Source organism: Protopterus annectens, chromosome 7.part1 (genome assembly GCF_019279795.1).
Source record: "Protopterus annectens isolate FY-2018-M chromosome 7.part1, PAN1.0, whole genome shotgun sequence".
Classification (NCBI taxonomy): domain Eukaryota; kingdom Metazoa; phylum Chordata; order Ceratodontiformes; family Protopteridae; genus Protopterus; species Protopterus annectens.
Window position 1 is genome coordinate 134,031,976 of NC_056740.1, and position 22,760 is coordinate 134,054,735.

Genomic DNA, 22,760 nt, shown 5'->3' on the forward strand with positions numbered 1-22,760 from the left:
ATGAAACACTTCTTGTGATGAGCAGAAGTAACAGCACAACTGCACACACACACACACACACACACACACACACACACACACACACACACACACACACACACACACACACACACACACACACACACACACACTTGTAATCTACTATGTACACCAGCAAATTAATGAATAAGCCCTTTACCCTCCAACTGCCAGATTATTTTAGGACTTTCACGTCACAAATGACTACAAGTTACATCAAAACAAAGTTCCTGAAGGTTCAGACCTAAAGCCTGGAAAATAGCATGCATGTACCCAGGTAATAAATGTCAATGACATAACACCACTGGGTCATGGTGAAATCTATGTTTTTGCAAGAGCTACTTTTCTCTAGGCAGTTTTTCTGTATCAAAGCCACTATGCATAGAGAATATTGTGCTTTCGTTTCCAAAACAGTGCATCATTATGAATAATCACATTTTGTGTTAAATATAGTTTGGGGAACAAAGAAATAAATGCACATAAAACAAATAATGCACTGCAATAGTACAAATGATTATATCAAATCCATCTAATTTCATGGAAACACTACTTAAGTAAAGAAGTTTCTTCAGTGAAAAAATAATTTATGGTTGACATGACACTAAATTTGGGACTGCTGCAGTTTGTATTATCATCCTATAAAGCTCATTTATTGTTCTTTGACACCATGCAACACACATTTGGGTTTGAAGTTCTATTGAAAATCACAGAAAGACAATAATCACAAAACAAAACAAAGCAGAACTTTAGACATTTTAAATTATAACATATTCTCTGTCTTGAATTTGTAAAACTGATGACTCACATTCTAACAGCCTCAACTGAATTTTTGTCATTCTCTTTCAGAAACTCATCAAACATTGCTGCATCTTCTTCCAGAAACTGCTCAGCTTTCTCCAGTTTCTGCTCCTCACTAGTGCCCACATGTTCCAGCTTCTGCATTTCTTCTCGTTTAACAGCCAGGGAATACTAAAACAGAAAGTCAGTATTACAGTTGAATAAAAGCATTGAAAACTTGAAGGACAGAAACAAAACTGCATCATTACAGAGCATTTGCATGCTACCTACAGTCTTTAACTCCATACTTAAAACTACTCAGTTTTTCTGGGATGTTATGGTGATGTTGAGTTACGTTTCTTTATACCTAGCTCTCCATACATTAAGTAGCTGAGGTATTGTTAAACATAAGTTACAGAATATAATGACAGCACTGTCAAAACTCCTAAGCCATAACATGAAAGCAGGCAAGACAAATTATCAGGCTAAGATTAATAAGCGGGAAAGAGATTTTCGGCTTCAGGCCCACATGTCTAAACCATGCCTTGCTGCTTCTGCTACCAGTTTAGTTTGAAACCCTGTGCCATTGTCACAGCAAATAAATAGGTATCTTAATAATCAATGGCTCTGAGCACAAGGGATCCATAATCTGGCACTATAAATCACTGTTTTTTTTCAAAACTGGCACATTGTCCCATTTTTCCATTTAATGTTTGGTAACAGTAGATCAAAGATATAATAAAGAAATATGAGTAGCTCAGGACAAAAGGAAAGTACAATTTTGTACCTACCATAAATGTAGATGTCTGATAGATATGCAACTGCAGTCCTTACATATGGGTTGTCCTGCCTCAGGCAGCCCTCGGTCGGCCAGATTCCAAAGTCTGGGTCCGGCGTCGGCTGATGTCGCCTCCTCCCCGACGTCAGAGCTGCTGGGGTATAAAAGCAGCAGCCGATGCCATCTTCCTCAGTGTTTCTTGCCCCAGATGCCAGGTGCCCTCCAAGGAAGGCTAAATTTAGAACTGGATGAAAATTCCAGACAAACACAATAGCAATAAACAGATACACCATAACAGATATCCCCAGCTAAGTATAAAAGGAGGGAAGTGGACCCAATACACAGAGGGGTAGGAGGGAGGAAAAACCTGACTGCAGTTGCATATCTATCGGACATCTACATTTATGGTAGGTACAAAACTGTACTATGTCCTTCAAGAATGCAACTGCAGTCCTTACATAGGGGTTGAATACCATAGCCAAGCTGGGGGTGGTAGGCTCTAAGATAAGGATGGTGTAGCTAGAATGCCCTGCAGGACTGTCGAAGCAAAGCCTGCTCGGGATCTGGAATATAAAGGCAGGTGGTAGTGCTTGGAAAATGTATGCACGGAGCTCCATGTAGCAGCTTCTACAGTGTCCTTTGTAGCCACCCCTCTTAGGAAGGCTGTGGAGGAGGCTGTAGCTCTGGTGGAGTGTGGCCTGATATTGGCTGGCACACCCTTTCCATGGAAAGAATAACAGAATCTGATGCAATGTCCAATCCATTTTGAAATTGTTTGTTTGGAAATTGCCTTTCCTTGCATTCCCAGAGCGTATGCTACAAATAGTTGGTCAGACTTCCTGTTGGCCTTTGTTCTGTCCAAGTAGTAGCGTAGTTGTCTGTGTATGTCCAAAGTGTGCAGCAGCTTTTCCCCTTTATTTTGAGGATTGGGGAAAAAGGTGGGCAGGTGAATTGCTTGATTTAGAGTCACCCTGGATATCACTTTTGGCATAAAAGAAGGATTGGTTCTTAAGGAAACCCTGTCCTGATGAAAAATGAGAAATGGAGGTACTGCCATGAGGGCCTTTATCTCTGAAACTCTTCTTGCTGAGGTGATTGCCAACAGGAAAACTGTTTTCCAGGAAAGAAATTGCAATTCTGAAGATGCTGCTGGTTCAAAAGGAGGAAGAGTTAATTTTTCCAACACGAAGTTGAGGTCCCATGCAGGCACTGGTGGTTTTCTGGGAGGCTTGATATTCTTTATCCCTCTTAGAAATTGTCTTAGTAAAGGATGTGAAAACACAGGAGGATCAGTGTTGTATGATGCTGAAATTGCTGAAGCGTGTATTTTTATGGAAGAATAGGAAAGTCCATTATGCAGCATTTCTGCCAAGTATTCCAATATCTGTGGCATGCTCAATACTGATGCATCCTGTCCCTTGTTGGTATTCCAGATGTTGAATCTCTTCCATTTGGCTGAATAAGTTTTTCTGGTGGAAGGTCTGTGTGCTTCCAATAATATTTGTTGAACTTCCTTGGAAAGAGAGCTATGGGTAGAAATCATGGAACCCTCCAGGCTGTCAGCTGCAGAGTTTGCAGGTTGGGATGAACCGTCCTGTAATTGTGCTGAGTCAAGAGTAGAGGCCATTGAGGCAGGAGCCATGGGTTGGTGCAAGTTATGCTCCTTAGTAATGGGTACCAGTGCTGTCTTGGCCAATCTGGAGCTATTAAGATGCCTTTCGGTTGTTCTGCTTTGATCTTCAGTAACACCTTGGTCATTAATGGTAGAGGTGGGAATACATAGATTGTTAGAGAGTTCCAGCTGAATGAGAGAGCATCTATTCTCCAGGCTTGTGGATGCTGTGTCCTCGAGCAGAACTTTTTCAGATGATGATTGATGTGGGAGGCAAAGAGATCTATGTCCGGCCTCCCCCATGCATGAGTTATTTGAGCAAAAATGTCTGGATGCAACATCCATTCGTATGGTCCAGGATGTTTCTGCTTAGACTGTCCGCCAGAACATTGTCCCTGCCCGGAACAAACTGGGATTGCAGCTATATGTTCAGTTTCAAGGACTTTTCCCAAAGAGTCATTGTTAGTCTGCAAAGGGGGCAAGAATGAGTACCTCCCTGCTTGTTTATGTACCACATAACAGTGGTGTTGTCTGTCTTTATTAGCAGATGGCCTTGTTGAAGATATTTTCCGAAGGCCTCGATTGCATGAATTACTGCTAACATCTCTTTTTGATTGATGTGTAGATGTACTTCCTGGGGGGTCCATTGCCCTTGAATGCATCTGCCCTCCATGTGCACCCCCCATCCATGGTCTGAGGTGTCCGTTGTAATGGTTTGGCCTGTTTGAGGTTTGTTGAAAAGCATACCATTGTTTGGCCTGTTTGAGGTTTGTCGAAAAGCATACCTTTGTTTGATTGGCTTGCTTGGGCCCACCACAAAAATTCCCTTTTTAGACATGGGATGAGTGGGATAATTGCTTCTAAGTTGTGGCTGTGTTGAGACCATAGACTTTTTAGGTACCATTGCAGTTTTCTCATGTGTAGTCTTGCCAGTGGAATCAGTAGAATGCAAGATGCCATGAAACCCAGGGCCTGCAGGATTTTCCTTGCAGTCATCTGGGTGAGTTTTGCTAGGCTTTTGAAGTAATGTGGTAATTGTTCTTGCTTCTATTCTGTGAGGTAAGCCATTTGTGATTCTGTGTCTAGTTTGGCTCCTAGAAAAAGTATTTGTTGGGATGGCAGTAGTCTTGATTTTTGTAAGTTGACTGTGTATCCCAAAGCCTGTAGTAAATGACATAATTCAAGTTTTTTGTCAAGGCTTGCTTGCTGTCCGCTTGTATAAGGCAGTCGTCCAGGTAAGGGTATATTTGTATCCCCTGGAGTCTGCAGTGTGCAATTACTGATGCCAGGCATTTTGTGAATACTCTGGGCGCAGTAGATAAGCCAAAAGGCAATGCTGAGATTTGATAATGCTCTGACCCTGCAAGAAATCTGAGGTATCTTCTGCAACTGTGTCTGATTGGGACATGCAGGTATGCCTCTTTGAGGTCCAGAGTAACCAGCCAAGACCCCTTGCCCAGCATGGGAAGGAGTTGCTGTATCGTCAGCATTTTGAATTTTGGTACAATGAGAAAAGTGTTTAGAGCGGACAAGTCCAGTATAGGTCTCCATTGCTTTTCTTTTCTTGGAACAAGGAACAGCCTTGAGTAAAATCCCTGGCCTTGTTCCTGAGGAGGAACCTTTTCTATTGCTTTGATTTTTATCAGCTTTGAAACTTGTTTGAATGCCTCTGCCCTTTGATTTTGTGGCAGGTTTGGCATGGCTTGTCTTGTTGGTAAAGTATGGAAGTGGAACCTGTAGCCTTGGTCTATTATGTCCAGAATCCATTTGTCCTTTGTTAAAATGTGCCAATTTTTTGAAAATAAGGATAATTTTCCGCCTAAAGGTGCTTCTCTTTGAGCCTTGGTCGGCGGTGTCAAAGTCAAGTCATTGTAATTGTCCCTGTGGAGTAGGGGATGTCCCTGCGCCACCTCTCTGATTAGTCGGTTGCCACTGGTGTCCTCTGTAGGAGCCTCTGTATTGCCCTCTTCCTCGGGTACGCCTGTTTTTTCCCCTTTGAAACTTGTCAGTGTCTGGAAAGGACCAATTCTTAGAAGGCCAATTCCTGCTGAACCTTGGTGGCTGAACCTGGAGGAAATCCTTGACTGTTTGCACTGATTTAGCCTTTTCCTCAATTGATTTCAACACATCCTGAGCATTAGCACCAAATAGCTTTTGTTTTTCCAGAGGTGCATCTAGAAGCTTTACTTTAACATGATCTGGCAATGCCTGTTCTTTCAACCATGCATGTCTACGAATGACTGCCCCTGTCATAGCTGCCCTACATGAAGCTTCCAATTGCATCATAACCACACTGAAGAAAACGATTGCTAACCTGCTGAGTGTTACGGACCAAGTCCTGCAAGGCCTTTCTGTCTAAAGGCTCAGGAGAGGTTAACTTTTTCTGCAAATCATCCATCAAGAAATCCTGATACTGAAACATATGAAAAAGGCAATTAAGGGCTCTCATGGCAAGTGTGGATGAGGTATAAACTTTTTTCCCCCACCTCTCCAGGGACCTAGCTTCCCTGTCTGAAGGCAAAGGATTTTTGGCCGTGGATGTGGCCACCCCTTTGGGCCCCTGAGAAATTGTTTCTAGATCCACAGAATGGGCCTTAAAGAAATGCTTGTGAGTTTCAGGAACCCTGTAGTATCTGTCCGGCTTGACAGGAGCAGGGGGGAGAGAATCAGGGGAATCACTCGAATCTGAGTACACATCATCCAGTACATCTAACACTGGAGGGATAGCTAAAGGCCTGTGTTGGGGAAGCTTAAGGAAGGTACGCAGCCGCTTCCTGGAGTCGGAGAATTCCTGACCTTGCCACTGAAAATGCTCTCTTATGGAGTGGAGAATTTCCCCAAAAGAAATATCCTCAGGAGGAGAGGCAGAAGGAATAGATGCCTCCGCATCAGAATCCTCGTAGACCTGGAAGGACTCTTCCTGGGTATCCGAGTGATCAGAGTCACCAGAGGCTTCATCTGAAGAAAAGGTGTCTGTATGCTCAACCCTGGGCCTTTTGTCAGAAGGTGGCTGAGAACCTCTGTCAGGATGGGCCTGGGAGCCTCTGATTAAGGAAATTAAATCTGCAGCTAAAGTCATAATTTGTTTATCAGAAGTGGGCTGAGGCAAAGCTTTAGGAGGGTGAGACTTAGCCTGGCTGGCAGCCTTAGCACATGTGTAGGCCTTGATAGACATAGACATAGGGGGCCTAGCTGCCCCACGTGTTGGAGTCACCTTGTCCACAGGTATGGTCTCAGGTAAATCCTGGGCTTCAGATTCTGGAGGAAAATCAACAACCGGCACCGGCACAGGCTCCGGGGCCGGAGTGATCGGTAAAGCGGTGTCGTCGGTCCGGAGCGGCAGAACAACTGCCTCAGAAGAGACCGATGCACTCGCGGTAATTTTTGGTGTGGCGTTGGTGGAAGTCGCGGGCCGAGAATGTCGGTCCCGGTCTTTCCGTTTTTTGGAAATATGTGGTGTCGGTAGTTCCGACGGCATGTTATAAGAGTATTTATCACCAAAAAAGTCTTCAGCAAACTCTGCCCGCGCCTGAGAGTGCGCTTATTGAAGCAAGCACAGGCAGCACAGGCCGAGACGTCGTGGTCTGGGCCAAGGCAGGGGAGGCAGTAAGAATGGAAGTCCTTATGAGGTATTTGTTTACCACAAGACAAACAGTTATTAACTTTTTCAGTTTTTTCTGACATCGGCTGAGGCAAGAAAAGGTTCCCCAATGGGGTACTTAGCTTTTTGATGACTTTGGATACGTAAAACACAGGAGCTGACCGACCGGCACTTGCGAACTGCTTCTGCTTCGGGCACCGCGCGGCAAGAAAGACTGAGGAAGATGGCGTCGGCTGCTGCTTTTATACCCCAGCCGCTCTGACGTCGGGGAGGAGGCGACATCAGCCGTCGCCGGACCCAGACTTTGGAATCCGGCCGACCGAGGGCTGCCTGAGGCAGGACAACCCATATGTAAGGACTGCAGTTGCATTCTTGAAGGACATCTACCTGTAAGCTCTTATTAAGGAAGGCTCAGTACATAGATGCTTAGGTGTATCTCTTAGGTTTAAAGAATGCCTGGATCTGGATTTCTTGCAGTTATATAATTGGTGTTTAAGACAAGAAGGGCAGACCTTCAAAAATGCTCACACAGTAGACAGCACCTCAACCTTCTCCTCTTCCTCATGTCCTTTCCTTTTTATTTTATTTTATTCTGCTTGCCCTTTCTTCCTTCCATCTTCTACTTCTTCATCATATGTCAACTGTATATCATCTAATATGTTTAAGACAGGTTATGGTAGTCTATAATTTATGCTGACATTGTGATGACTTGCTTTACCATAAATGACTGAACAGGTATGCTTATATTTCTATGGCCTAAATGTATTATTCATGTAGGGGTCTCATTTTCCCTTTTAGAAAACTTGAAGCCAAAGACATCACCCATAATCATATCATTTTTTTATTAACCTGTTATCCATGGTACTGACATTCTAAGTTGTGTGTTATCTGATAATTAATATATTATTCCCTGCAAAAGGTTAATAAATGTAACTAGTTGCTAATTGTAATTGCTTTCTTCAGTTTTTGTAATTCTCAAAAAAGGTAAAAAATCCGTTTTTTATACATCTTTCAAGTGATGTGGTAAGTCTGAATACTGATGTTAATGCATTCCTGTAAAGTGATCAAAAGAAAACTAGGATATTGCACTATGAAAGAGGTTATTTATAGGTTCATAGGTTCATAGGCTGGTACTAAGTTATCGGTCCTAAGGCCTATACAAGACTAACCATAACAATTCCCTGGCTATTTCTTCCCACACTATTTACTTCCCTGGACCCCTGTCTAGCAGGGCGACTGAAATGGGTGAATTTCCTTTCTCACATCCAATCATCAAGGTTCCTTTTGAAGAGGGCCAAAGAGGTGCTCTGCTTGACATGCATGGGCAGTCTATTTCAGAGTCTGGTGAGTCTCTGGGTCAGGAACCTATCCCTCCAGCATGTTTTGTTTATTGTGATGACAAGGTTTAGATCCCTGGAGTGTATGGCTCTGACAGATTGCGATTTCTTTAAGTGTAGCATGTCCAACAGCTCTGGGATTGACATGGCCTTGAGATCGCCTCTGAGTAGGCGATATGCGATAGAGTATAGCTGGAGTTTTTTAAGGTGGTCAGCGTAGGGCATCTGCTTTAGGCCTGTGATTCTTTTAGTGAGGTATTTCTGCGGCATTTCCAGTTGTTGCAGATGTCTTGAGAGGTACATACCAAATGGGGCATTGTATTCTATAATGGGTCTAATGAGGGATGAGTACAGTGGGACAATGACCTCCTTTTTTTCTGGATGAAAAGCATTTAGTGATGAGGTGTGCCACATAGAAGGGTTTCCTGATTGTTGTGGCAATGTGGTTATCGAAGGTGAGACCACTGTCCACCTGTGTCCCTAAGTCTCTTATCACACTTTTGGTGTTTAGTGTACTGCAACATATGTGGTAATTCACGGGTACATATTTTTCCCAAAGGGGATAACTATACATTTCTTGGCATTGAGCCTGAGCCCATGGTCCTAGCACCAAGCATCAGTTTCTGTAAGGCCCTTTTGTAGAGTATCCACATCATTTGGGGATTCAGTAATGGCTCCCAGTTTGCAGTCATCTTTGAACTTTGTTAGCCAGAGGCCCTTAGTGTTAGCCTGTACTTCAGAGAAGTAGATGCCAAACAAGAGCGGTCCCAGGACTGAACCCTGAGGTACTCCACTTGTCACTTGTCTGGAGATGGATTTGGAGTCAGCTACTTTTACAGTGTGGGTTCTGTCAGTAAGCCAGATGGCAACCCATCGAGTGACGTAGGGATTAATGCTCAGCTTAGTAAGTTTATCTATGATTCCAGAGTGGGGGATGGTGTCAAAGGCCTTGTCAAGGTCCAGATAGGCTGCATGGACCGTCTTACCTTCATCCACAGCTCTGGAGACTGATTCAAAGAAGTCAATCAGGTTCAGGAGACAAGATCGGCCCTTCACAAACCCAAACTGGGTGAGGTCCAGTGTTTGAAGTTTGTCAATGTCTTTGTTATAAGTTCCATAATAATACGTTCCATGGCCTTGCAGATCAGGCTTGTCAGACTGATGGGGCAGTAGTTCCCAGGATCCAAGGTGGATCCCCCCCTTGTGGAGTGGGATAACTGTAGCTGTGCACCACTCAGTGAGGTGAGGGTATGATTAAACATGACACTTGGGTGAGGTGCCAGTTCATTCTGTAGTTCATGTAGTACACAGCCTGGGATGTCATCTGGTCCCATGGATGCTGTATTCTTAGTTTTGGAGAGTGCATTTTTTACCTGTGTGGCCGTTATTACTAGAATTTGGCAATCTTCCGGTATTGAGATGGGCGGTTTAGCAGGTGAGAGGGCTGTGAATCTGGCACTGAATCGATCTGCCAGGATACTGGCAATATCCTTGGGATCAGTATATTTAATGTCATTCTGTTGTAGCTCACAGTAGACCTGAGCATTGCCATTTAGATTCTTGACATAGTTATAGAATGCCTTGTGGTTTTCTTTGGAATCTTTGGCAATTTTATTTTCGTAACTAGCTTTGGAGGATTTTATGAGGGATCTCAGCTTCTTACTGAGGCTGGTAAGGGAGTTTTTTGCATTCTGGGATTTTCCTCTTTTCTGAACAGTTTCTTCCTTTTGTTGTAAAGTTTGTTTATGGCAGGGGACCACCAGATTGGCTTCTTTTTTTTGGAGGAGAGCATCTTGGTTCTTTTTGGGATGGCAGGATTCATGCATGAGTGGATGTGTTCATACAATGCCTTAGTGTAGGACTCAGCAGTCGAACTTTCAGTTCCCGTCTGCATGGGTGTCATGAAGTTTGTCACTTCTGACTTGACTAGCATGAAGTTGGCTTTGGAGAAGTTTTTTATGGATGTTTCCTTACTGGGGTGTGGGGGTGGGATGTGGATGCTAAGGGTGATTAGCTTATGGCCTGGCCTGACCTGACCAACTAGGGGGTTACCATAGGTGTGGAGCATCGATTTCCCATGTTGGTAGTGACAAGGTCTAGGAGATTGGAGCCCCTGGTGGGACTATGGATTAGTTGATCCAGGGCATTGGAATTTATGAATTCCAAGAACCATTGGGCAAAGGTGTTGGTACATGAGTAGTTTTCCCAGTTAATGGTAGGGTAGCTGAAATCACCCAGTGTTAGGGTGTTTGGTTGTATCTTAATATTTTCTAGTATGTTTAGAAAGGTGTAGTGAGAATCTTGGGGCATGGTGGGGGATCAGTAGCAAGCTACAATTTGGATTACAGTCTTACCTAGTGTTAGTTACACCTGGAGAATTTCAGATGCATTGTGTTGGGCAACTAGCCTGGTGGTGTGAATATCCTTGGTGAATATGGACACACCTCCACCTTTAGTGTTTCGATTCTGGTTTGGTGGCCGAAAAGTGTGGTAAGAGTTATAGCCTGGTATTGCAGGGGTGCTCTCTGCAGCCTTGAACCAGGTCTCAGTTACTGCACAGATATGAACGTTCTCTATTTTTAGGAGTGCCTTGAAAGAGTACATTTTGAGATTTAGAATTCTAGCATTGAGTAGAACTACCTTCAGATTTTGCATGCTTGAACAAATTAAACAGTCTCTGCAAGACTCGAACCCAGGACTCTGCACACCATAGACAACAAGAATTACCACCAGGGGCGGCCCATGCTATTGGAATGCCGGACTGCAGCCCCCCCCCCAGCTGTAAATTAAGAAAAGAAAATCAAATCAAATAAAAACAAAAGAAAAAAACGATTGCAAATTGCGGACTTTCGTGCATGCGCACTAGCATTTCCGGACTGCTGCTGAGACAGTCTGGAGCATGTGCAGACTTTCTCAACAGCAGTCCGGATTACAAACCATTCAAGTGCAGAGATCCCAGAAGTCTATGCAGTTACAACTGCATAGACTGTCACAAGAAAGGGATCGGATTCGGACTGCAACGTTAGCAGGCAAGGGAAGGACATCTCGTGGGCTTAACGAAGCAACTGATTGTGGATTACCTGGGTGCTGTGGATGTATTTAGTGCTGCTCCAATGAACGAAGCTGTGGAAGGATTACCTGACCCAGGTAAGGTGTGTGTGTGTGTGTGTGTGTGTGTGTGTGTGTGTGTGTGTGTGTGTCTAAACCACTGATTCTGTTTTTAATTTATTGACACAACCCAAACAACTTGAGGTTGTGGTATTTACTCACAGAGAAACTGTTTAAGCAGAAAAGTACACTGATCTCGAATGGTACTTTATTTGCAGTGAAACACAAGTTTTACTGCATATAAGCTTTCAATCGCCAGGAGACTAAGTTTAATTAGAACCGGCAAGAATCAATGGCTTAATGCCTCAAAGGCATATATTGTTATGTGGGCACCGAGTAGCTCTGATGTCTGAAGAAACATTTAGAGGTTGTTTTCATGCTATAATCCTTTCTGGTTCATTGTCTTTATTGGGTGATCTCATAGTCTGAGCTCATCATAACTGCATTCAATGTAATATGGAACAAATCGGTTATAATCGGCTTACAGAGCATACAGCTTTGTAATTACACCACGCGTTTAATGCAAAATTTAACCTGGCAGTGGCACCTTGCTTTACCTGCCTACTTTACTTTATTTGTTGTGGGTACTATGTGTGTGTGTGTGTGTGTGTGTGTATGTATGTGTGGCACAGGTGTGTGTGTGTGTGTGTGTGTGTGTGTGTGTGTGTGTGTGTGTGTGTGTGTGTGTGTGTGTGTGTGTGTGTGAGAGTATTTATTTAGGACTACTTTTGCTTTGTGTTTTATTTTGGTAGGAGCTGCATTACAAAAATGTAGAAAACTTGATTAACGATTCAGGCTAGAAGTTGAACATTGATCTATGACAGTTGGTCACTGACTGATTCAGCAAATGTAAATCAATCATGGAAAAAAATTCACTGAATAAAATTCAGTGAAAAGCATAAAAAAGTGGCCCCATGGTAAAGAGAGATACGGTCCTTATTGTGCATCAAAAGACTTGTGTTCGATTAGGTGTCATGAGCACTGGAAGTGCTGCAGGGAGAAGGTGGGAAGGAGCAGCAGATGTCAGCTCACCCATCCTGAGGGGAGGAAGGCATCCTAAAAGGCTGGCTTTAATATGGGCTTGGCCAGGTCTGTACTGTATAAGCAGTGAGACACAGAAGGTTCTACTTGCACCTCCCAAAGTCAGTAATCATGGAGCTGCTAAAGTTGCCATTAGGGAAAATGAGCTAGGGCACACTCCTCAACAACCAGCATGACACTGCACCAGCATCCTTTTTTTTTTACTACACCACTGTCCTTGATCTCCTCACTAGTCCCAGACTGTGGTCTGATTGAGCCTGGGAGAGGCTAAGGTCAGTCTGTTAGACCTAATGATTGAGGAGTATAGATGGGGGCAGTTGATGGTCAACTGCAGAAGAGTGTGTGTGTGTGTGTGTGTGTGTGTGTGTGTGTGTGTGTGTGTGTGTGTAATGACCCAGGTGCTACATAGTGGCAGGTAGAGAATAAGGCTTGAACCCTGTACCTTGGGCCCAGGTGGCAAGAGCCTAAATTCCATATCCACCACCATTTGTAAAAATTTTAAAGATGTTTCCCTCATACTTGTTCTGTTCCTCATAAAATCTGTGGTTTCTGTATTTTTATGTCCTTGCATAGCCAGTAGTGCATTGGTACAGTGGTAGCATTGTTGCCTGACAGCTACATGTTCTCTGGTTTGATTCTTGGCTGGGGTGCCTTACCGTCTGTGTGCCCTCCCTGTTTTTGTTTCCTCTGGTGTCCTCCCATCTTACAAAGAAATGTGTCTGTCTGGAGTGTTTCTCCCTGGGCCTCTGTACTAGGTAGCTTTTGTTCCAAGTCAGACTTTCCTGGTTAATAAATGTTAAAAATGACACGCATTTGAATATAAGACTTCATATTCTTCAGAAAGTGCATGGTAACACAAAAGCTTTTATTCTAGCAATTTTCTAAGTGTATAAGATGGATATTTAAAATTTGTCCCTATTTTTGGGACTGTATTCCCCCATTATTGGCTTCATCCAGGTTTTGTGCTAAGGTTGAGAGCTATGGTAAGAACTGAATTCACTGAATACATTTGGGGGCTATATTCCCCCATTACTGGCTTTGTCTGGGTGTTTTTTGCTAAGAGGTTGAGAGCTATGGTGAGAACTGAAGTCACTGAATGTTTGGGGGCTGTATTCACCCATTCTTGGCTTTGTTCAGGTGTTTTGTGCTAAGAGGTTGACAGCTGTGCTATGGTGAGAACTGAATTCACTAAATGGTAGCCATTTATGTTTCCGTCTTCCTCTTTCACAAAACAGCTGATTTGGCATAGTGGTATGTTGCTCTGACTGTTTTGCACAGGGTCCTGGGCTTAAGGCTTGGCAGTGAAATCTATGGTGGTAACACAGCATTTTATTCTAGCAACTTTCCAACATTATACAAGCAATGTTTAAAATGTGTCCCTGATTTTTGGGCTTTTGTCCCCCCTCCCACAATAAACTTTGACTTTTTCCAGATTTCTTTGTGCTGCAAAGTTCAGAGATACAACTGAGTGAGTAGATTTTACAAGGAGCTGAGAGCTGCAGGAGAGCAAAAGTTTAGTGCTGCTTATGCTGCATCTGCTTTCATTGTTAATAGCACAACAAGTAGTATGCTTGCTTTTGATGCAGAAGGCTGTGGGTTCTACTCCCACAGTAGATAGATGCATTTCTGATACTGTACTGTGTTGTAAAAGGGGTGGATGCGAAGATACCTAGTAACTATGAACCTGTTATCAGTTTGCCATCCATTCCCTATTGCAATATTACTAGCTTATCATTTTTTCTTTTAGTGTAAGATAGGCAATTTATTCCTCAAGGGTAATGGGCACTTTATTTGTAGATGAAACAATGAAATACAAAGTTGTTTGCTAGCAGCAACCTCTTCATTAGTTACAGAACTCTTTAATGTGGAATTATTTAGATGACTTTTACTTCTTCAGAGATTGGGCATATGTACTGATACTGGTGGACTGTAGAAGTTTGAGTAGACTTTTATGATGGAAATGTTCTGAATTGGGCAATTTTGTCATTACTGGTGCATGCATTTTGTTTTATTGTTTACTGGAAAAAATTCAAAACAATAAATTTAAAACGCCCTCTAAAACTGTACTGTATTGTACAATGAATATAATTTAATACAATCAGGAAGGTGTATGAAAGAGCATGTGTATGTTTCGTGTGCAAGGGGCCTGTGATTTGAAAACAGCCCAAACCCAACGTTAATTTGCCACTGGCAAAATGTATTTTCTTTGAATGTGGGTTTCAATGCTGTTTCAGTGATTGTGAGTTTTCAAGGGCATTGAAGTTTTAATGCTAAGTCTGTTCTCATTGTGAAACTGCATTGCTTTGTTTAGCAGATATGATATCTATTAGTGTTTGCACTGTAAAATGCAAAATAAAAATTTTAAATGAAGTCTAAATCATCGCAGAAGTAAAGCAGTATGCACATTAGTGTTTACGGTAAATGGGGTGAAATAGCCAAGTAATGGTTCATTGGAATGGCTGTAGGGGGGAACCTCCATTCAACCATGATTTTGTGAGTGAGGAAGGGCAGCAAACTCAAAGACAGCCCCGGCTGAACTATACCTCTCAACTGTCCAGATTTTTGCAGAATGAATAGATTTTTGCTTCTTATTTGTCATTTGTTCCCCATACAATCTGTGGTTTTCTGTTAAATCATTTAGGAATGAAGTCACTAAATAATGACAGACACTGAGTTACAGACTTCATAACCTTCAGAAAAATATATGCTAAATCAAGACCTGTTATTCGATCAAGTGTCTCAGTTTATACAAGAGCAATTTCTAGTACTGTTTATATGTTCCCCCCATATATTTGGCCTTGTCCAGATTTCCTGCATTAACAGGTTGAGAGGTACATGCAAATAAATTGCTTTATAGAATTAGGCATATCCAAACAACCTCTCAACTGTCCCCGATTTTGGCTCAAAATGTTGCTCTTTCCCCTAATAATCCCTCTGCAAAATGGCAACTTTGGAAGAAAACATGGAGGGTTTACAATTAATAAATAACTGTAATAATCAGTTATAGATTACTTTTATTTCAGAAATGCATGTAGATTCTTTTATTTTGTCAGCTGCTCAAGTTAGCAGTATTAATATTAAAAAGTGTCCCTTTTTTGACAGGTTCCCAGCTGTATTGTGTGGTTATTTTATATTTTTGAATCACATTTTTGGTCCATTATTCATAAAATTGTTTTTTTTTTGGCAAATTAGTGGCAAATCATTAAACACTGAAGTTAGAAAATAATGACAGACATTTCAGTTTCAGATTTCATACCCTTCAGAAAATTCATACTAATGCAAGACCTACTATTCCATTATCTTTCTAAGTTTATAAGAGCAATACTGAAAAATTGTCCTTTGTCCCACTTCTATGTATGGCTTTGTCCATATTTCTTGCTCTGAGGTTGAGAGGTATGACAAATGTGTCAGGGCCATCACAGTCAACCAGAGACATTTCAAATTGTGACATACTTGTTGCACCCCCCCCCCCCGAATGTAGTGACTCTGGATGTATTCAAGCAAGGCAAGGAGCAGTTATGGTAGACACAAGTACTACAATGGCTTTTCATCTGCCCTTGATTTTGCAGAATGTTCTGGTTTCTGTCCTATTTTTATACTGTTGATTTATGCTTATTATTCAGAAAGTGCATGTTGCTCTGTGTTTAAGTAGCAGTGCTTTAATGACCATCTGGTAAGCTTGTCTGAGACTGTAAGATGCAGGTAAGTTTTCATAAGCATACTGTTAAAGAATTGCCAACATTGAAAGCCTTTCTGTTGTTGCCATGCAGAGAATACTTACATACCTAGATAACATATAAGCCTTGGGTATTGAAATGCATATGACAGTATTTGTAATAAAGGGCAGGATTACATTATTTTAAGAGCTCATTACAGGCTTTACCTGCAAACTAAACAGAATGCCAATCTATCATGTGCGGCCCATATCCTGTGTAGTAATCCTTTAAGCAATGTATGTTGAGCTTGTTTCCTGTTTGCTTTTCATTTTTTACTTTGATCATGTTTTCCCCATGAAACAAGTAGATAGTTGTTGTCAGGCAGCAGGTCTTTTTGGATAAGAAACATTTTTACAAGTGGGGGTATCACAGAGATTGCTACTTTCAGCATGTTACTTGGTACTTTAATAAAGCTGAATATAAATTATAATTAGAACTGGAGTACAAGGAGAAGTGGTTTGAGTTGAGTGCTGCCTGTTATTCTTATACTTGATTTTGACTAGCATTCCAGTAATATATTTAAAAAGTAATTTATTTTTTCATGCCTCACAACCTTTTTGTTTCCATCTGGATATTAAGTAAGCTGTCATGCAGCCAATGGATTGAAATATGTTTTTTCTTCTACACTTCATGTTGTCTTGATTGGACTCTCATAATGATGGTTTGGCACCCAGGGCAGAGTATTTAATTAAAGTTACAGTTTTTGTGGTTTTGAGCATAGCTCCTCCCTGTTCTAGTTGGCCACACCCATTCCCATTGACCCCACCCATTCAGCTGTCTCCTGCAGCCACTTTGATTTGAAGTCACCAGCCGCCACTGATTACCACTAAGCCATGACAAATATACATAATACATCATAAGGATTGACATAGGACACAGACAGGCATATAGTCAATATTGAACAGAAAAGTAGAAATACAATAAAACAAGTGCATATATTAAAATTACAACTCAAATGTTACATTTCTAAACCAAGAGATTAACTTTTTCAATTCCCTTTCCAGATTCTTTCTTCAGTCCTCCATAGATCCTCCAGCCAAGCATCCTTAGTAAAAGACTCAACAGCATGTTACATATATGTAGATCGCAACATCAGATATAAAAACTTTAAGCAGAACTGATTCTGACAGTGACACAAATGAGTTGTCAATTCTAAAACTCCTTTTATGTATTCACAAAACATCAACAAATTAGTCTAAAACAAAAGTTAATCTAAAACAGATTTAACTGAATCATATTTAATCTAAAACTTCATATCTAGGAAATAATCTTACATATTTAGCTATTTTTTTTTTTTGCATGTGGGCAAACCACCCTGTGCCCCCTATATGGAAAGTTTCATCCACCACATCACCCATAGTTAAATATACTAACTCTATGGCTGCACAACCTTGGAAGTAAGAGAAAAGGGTCTACTTCAGAATGACGAAAACACAAACGGTCGAATGCTGACATAAGCGAATAATCAGAAACTCAAAATTGGTATTTTGGGATCGCAGTACAGTGAAGATCAGAATATTTGCCCTTTCCTTACGTTAGTGCAATCTTGGAGTAAGAATATATATTTAGTGGGGGTGGGGTGGGGGGCACAGCCTTCACAATACCAATTTCGAGTTTCTGATTATTCACTCATGTGAGTGTTCGAAATTTTGCGTTTTCGTTGTTCTGACATAGACCTAGAGAAAACACAGTTTGCATTACAGTCATACAAAACTCATTTACTGGACTTGGACACCATGCAGCAGACATTTGAGTTTGCATTTCTATTGAAAATCACAGAAAAGTAATAATCACAAAACAAAATAGAGCAGATCTTCAGACATCTTAAATTATGATGTACTATCTATCTTGAATATGTAAAATTGTTGACTCACATAGTGGTACACAAACACAAACTTGTAGACATGCTGATACAATATTTTGGTGGTTACCAGCTAGGTACAAATTTATTTATTTAACATTTGTTTATAGGGAAAGTCTGACTTGGGACAAAGCCAATTTTCGGCGGTGGCCCGTGGAGAAACATTCCAGATGCGTATCTTTGAAACAAATGATACAGTAAATGAATTTGCATTGTGCTTCCTACTATCCTAACACCCTAAACCATACCGACAGTAATTCTGAATAGTATATCAAAGTATTCCATCGAATGTGATTGCAGTAAATGTGTTTTAGATGAAATGTGCTTCAGATTAAATCCTTAGATATTTTGTGATTAGATAAAATGAATTGTCAATATATATATATATATATATGTGTGTGTGTGTGTGTGTGTCTCTCTCTCTCTCTATATATATATATATATATATATATATATATATATATATATATATATATATTATATATATATATATGTATGTATGTAATATATATATATATATATATGTATGTGTGTGTGTGTGTGTGTATGTGTATATATATATATATATATATATATATATATATATATATATATATATATATATATATGAATTTACAATGCAAAAGGTCAACAAACCGAATGCTGACATGTTATCACACATGCGCCGAGAAAGAACCTTGATGCATGCAATAAATAATATCATTCTTTTGCAGGGGGGGCAAGCCCTCATGCACACTGCCACCACAAGTTAATTATTTATACTAACTTCAAGATTGCACAATGTGTATGCATGGGTCTACTTGAGATTACCAAAATCTCAGTAGACTGACACACTAAACACCTAGCAAAAAAGCTTGAAGTGTCAGATGACCGACACGCGAGAATGCCAACTTCTGAATGGTCAACAGTCCAACTTGAGCAGAACAGGAAATCCGCCCTTATGGACATTGTAGTGTGATCCCAGTGTTGGTATATTTAGGTTATGGGGGGTATGCTATGGAGGGGGTTCAGCCCCCCTGCAAGAACATGAAATCCAAAGGTAAGTGTTTTAGATTTTTATTTGTAGTGTATGTTTTGTTTTAGTGGTAAGGGTTTAGTTTACTGTAGATGGTGGGCAGTGTGTGAGGGGAGCGGCACTAGGTAGTTTTATGTCGAGTGTTGTGTTTTTTTCTTTTGTATGTTGTCTGTGTGTGTAAGTTTTATGGAGGTGTGTCGGAGTTTTGAAGTGTTGGTATTGTGTGTGTCAGGTATGTGCAGTTTCTGTGTTGTGAAATGTCTGTGTTGTTGACTCACTGCTTTGCGTGTCAGTTACGTGGGATATTGAGTAAGTGAAGTAGACCCGTATGCATATATTTATATATCAAATATGCATATACAGATGGATAGGTATTACACACACCACACATAGACATATATCTGAGTCCCTATCATAACAGAGAAAACTCATAACACTGTAAGCGAGAAGGTCAAACCCATTTCACTGAACAGTGCAGACATGTACAGAATTTTGTAGAATGAATGCAATGGTGTCATTTCTTATCATAGGAGTTATTAGGGAAACAAGTCTAGCACAGTATGTGTGAATTGCGATGGTCAGCATCATATTTGCTCTTAAGCACTGATTCACCGTGAATGGTGTTTTTTCTTTCTTCCATGGTTGTGCAGTTATGGCGTTAGTCTATATAAGTAAGGGGGGGAGAGGGAAAGCCCTCTACATTGTGGGTACAGGGGTCAGCCCCCCTGCAAAAACATGTTTTTAGGATACATTTCTTGCGGAGAATGTTTCCAGTGTTATTAGTTTCAAAGTTTTGAGTTTTTGCTGTTGAGTTACTGATATGGGTTTAACCTTATAAGTTTCAATGTTATTAGTTTTCAGTATTATGACACAGATCTCTATCTATCTATTTATATATCTCTATTAGTTAGACAGATAAGCAGCATGAGGTCACTTAATTCTACATTTGTCAACCTAATTCTACAGTTCTAAACGATCAATGATCAGAAATGATGTTAAATGTCTATGCTGGAAATATAAAGACTGAATGCATGCAGGTAAAGTAAATGTGGGTTTGGTATACTAATGCTGAAGCTTCAGAAGTGTTTACGCGACTGTCTGCAGGTCACGGTTACAGTAAAGGTTAAGTAAAGGAATAGATTTACTGTTGAACATGTATGTGGTGTATAATAATGTAGAAGGTATGGAACATCCACAGGAACAAACCACAGCTAACAAAAAATCTTTCTGTAGTAAGAAGTCTCTCTACTGCTGTAGTATAAATCTCCTGCTGCAAACACAATTCTGTTAATCACACCATGTAGTCGAATAAAACACTTTTATTAACAGAAATGGTAAGTGCTTTCACCTATAAGGCTTCTTCAGACCAAATAAATGTAAACAAATATTCAGCCTCTCTTATATAGGCCTCCTCATGTATTATTCATTAATCCAGTAAAATTACTCATGCTGACATAATTTCCTGGGCTATAAAAATGTATGAATAAATATATAGTTACATGAGACAATACTTCTATAGTAATTCATGGTCTTACAAAATTCTTCCATGTTAAAACAATCCTTAAAACATCTCTTACTGTTAAGAAGCTGATCATACCAATATATAAAAACAATGAAAGCACTTTCAAGAATGATGCATTGTATATAAATACAGACCAAATAAATATGTTGAATAAATAAATGAATAAATAAATAACAGTTCATACATATATATATATATATATATATATATATATATAAAAACTCAAAATAAATCTAATATATATATATATATATATATAATCTAAGTATGAGTAAAAATGTATATAAAATATGTGTGTGTGCGTGTGTGTGTGTGTGTGTGTGTGTGTGTGTGTGTGTGTGTGTGTGTGTGTGTGTGTGTAAAAAAGGGGGGGTATATTACTGAATAGACTTGAGTCTCCTATTTTGTAGGACCGACTTGAGGGGTACTTTATCACTGAGTCCCGATCTCTTATCTGCTCTAAGCTTTATGATCCATTTAGTCTCACAGCCTTCCATAAAGTTTTTTACATCTCCTCCTCTATAACTCTGAGCAATAACTTGTATGACGGTAAACTTAAAACAGTGAAGTGGACCCGCTTCTAGTGTAATTCTAGCTAATGCATTATGTTCAGATTTAAGGCATATGTAGTAAAAATGTTCCCTCATTCTCGCTCTCAATTTCCTGTCAGTTTTACCAACATAAAATACATCACAGACTGTGCATGAGCAAGGTAAACCACATGTTCTGTCTGACAGTCTGCATTTATATAAAGATTGTGTTCTTGTAGTGTAACTGTGTGTATAAAAAGAGTTCTGGTGTCTGTGTGATTGCAGAAATTACATCTATTGCAGGGTTTCATCCCAGATGTCATGTTATCGGTATTCTTCTTCCCCATCATCCTTGGATGGCACAGGAGCTGTTTCAAATTCTTTCTGTTTTTAAAAAGGAAACTTGGTCGTTCTCTTACTATCTCTTTGATATCCTCATCTAGGGTTAAAATACCCCAATGTTTCTGTATAATGTCTCTCAAATTATTGGTGTCTAAGGTGTAAAACATTGGTATTTTCACCTGATCACTTATTTCTTCTCTCAACACTTTACCCATTGAAGTACTTGCACTGGAGAAGTATGGACAGGCTCTGGTTGCTCGTAATGAACTGGCTTCTTCAAGAGCAGTATTAATTTCATTCATTTTATAATTCCTATCTAAAAGTCTTGTCTTCAGGTCCTCTAGCTCGTGCTCATACCCCTCCTGTGTTGGATTTAACCTAGATGCTCTCATGGCCTGGCCTTTCGCTACATTCCTAAAAACATACCCTGGGTGCATGCTCTTCCTGTGTAGCAATGTATTTCTGTAACACACTTTCCTATGGATCCCTGTATTCAGTATACCATTCTCCAGTCTCTCAATATGTACATCTAGGAATGATATACTGTGTCGTGAGTGTTCCACTGTAAAATCCAGGTACTCAGTAAGACCATTTACCTCTAACATGAAATCATGTAGATGTGTTTTATCGCCTGTTCAAATTAAAAACAAGTCATCCACAAATGTCTGTAAAACACTACATGTGCCTTATAACTTTCTAGAGGAAAAAGTTTCTCCTCTTCCCAACTGGCCATAACAATGTTGGCGTAGCTGTTGGCACAAGAAATGCCCATTGCTACACCTTCATTCTGTATGTATATTTCCTCATTGCACGTACAAATATTATTATACAATATGGTTTCTACGAAAAGGGTCAATAAATCTATAAAACGTGCTTCATTGGTTGTGTGTATCAACATATATCTGTGTATTTTCTCTACACCCTGGTCGTTGGGTATAACATATATGTGGTGTATGTCTGGGGGTCTTGAGCACAGGAAGCATCACAGCAATGCCCATCTTACTAATGTATACTAACCCTACCTCTGTCCCTACCCCTAGACAAATCATTTCCATAACACGACCACTATTAAGACAAATTATACCTTAAGGTGTCCTGGGGACTTGGTTAGCCTACTGCAAAATGAAAGTGTATGTTTCTTTTTTTAAATATTTTTATTTTTATTTATTTTATTTTTTTCAGTATGTCGACTTTCAAAATACTAGCATCAATCAATCACCTCAATCTATCTATCTATCTATCTATCTATCTATCTATCTATCTATCTATCTATCAATATATCTACAGGTTCATAGGGTCATAGTTATATATTAGGCTAATGACCACCAATGCTTTTAAAAGTTTAGCCATGCAATCCAACCTAATTGTATCCCTATGTATCATAGGTAATTATTAGGAGGGAGTATGCTAGTTAGGAAGTTTCTAGGGGTTATGTGGAAGGGTATGTCAGTTTCTGTATAAATGTCTGCCGCTGTCTATCAGTGACATGGAGGCCAAACTCA

General features: G+C 40.3%; 1 protein-coding gene across 1 annotated transcript in view; it reads right to left on the reverse strand.

Moving 5' to 3' along the window:
• Positions 1 to 22,760, reverse strand: part of CFAP100 (cilia and flagella associated protein 100) — a 375,752-nt gene that overhangs the window by 323,020 nt on the left and 29,972 nt on the right. The window contains exon 3 of the mRNA XM_044078592.1: positions 824 to 987. Within this exon, the coding sequence (XP_043934527.1) occupies positions 824 to 987 (164 nt within the window). The remainder of the gene's footprint in view (positions 1 to 823; positions 988 to 22,760) is intronic.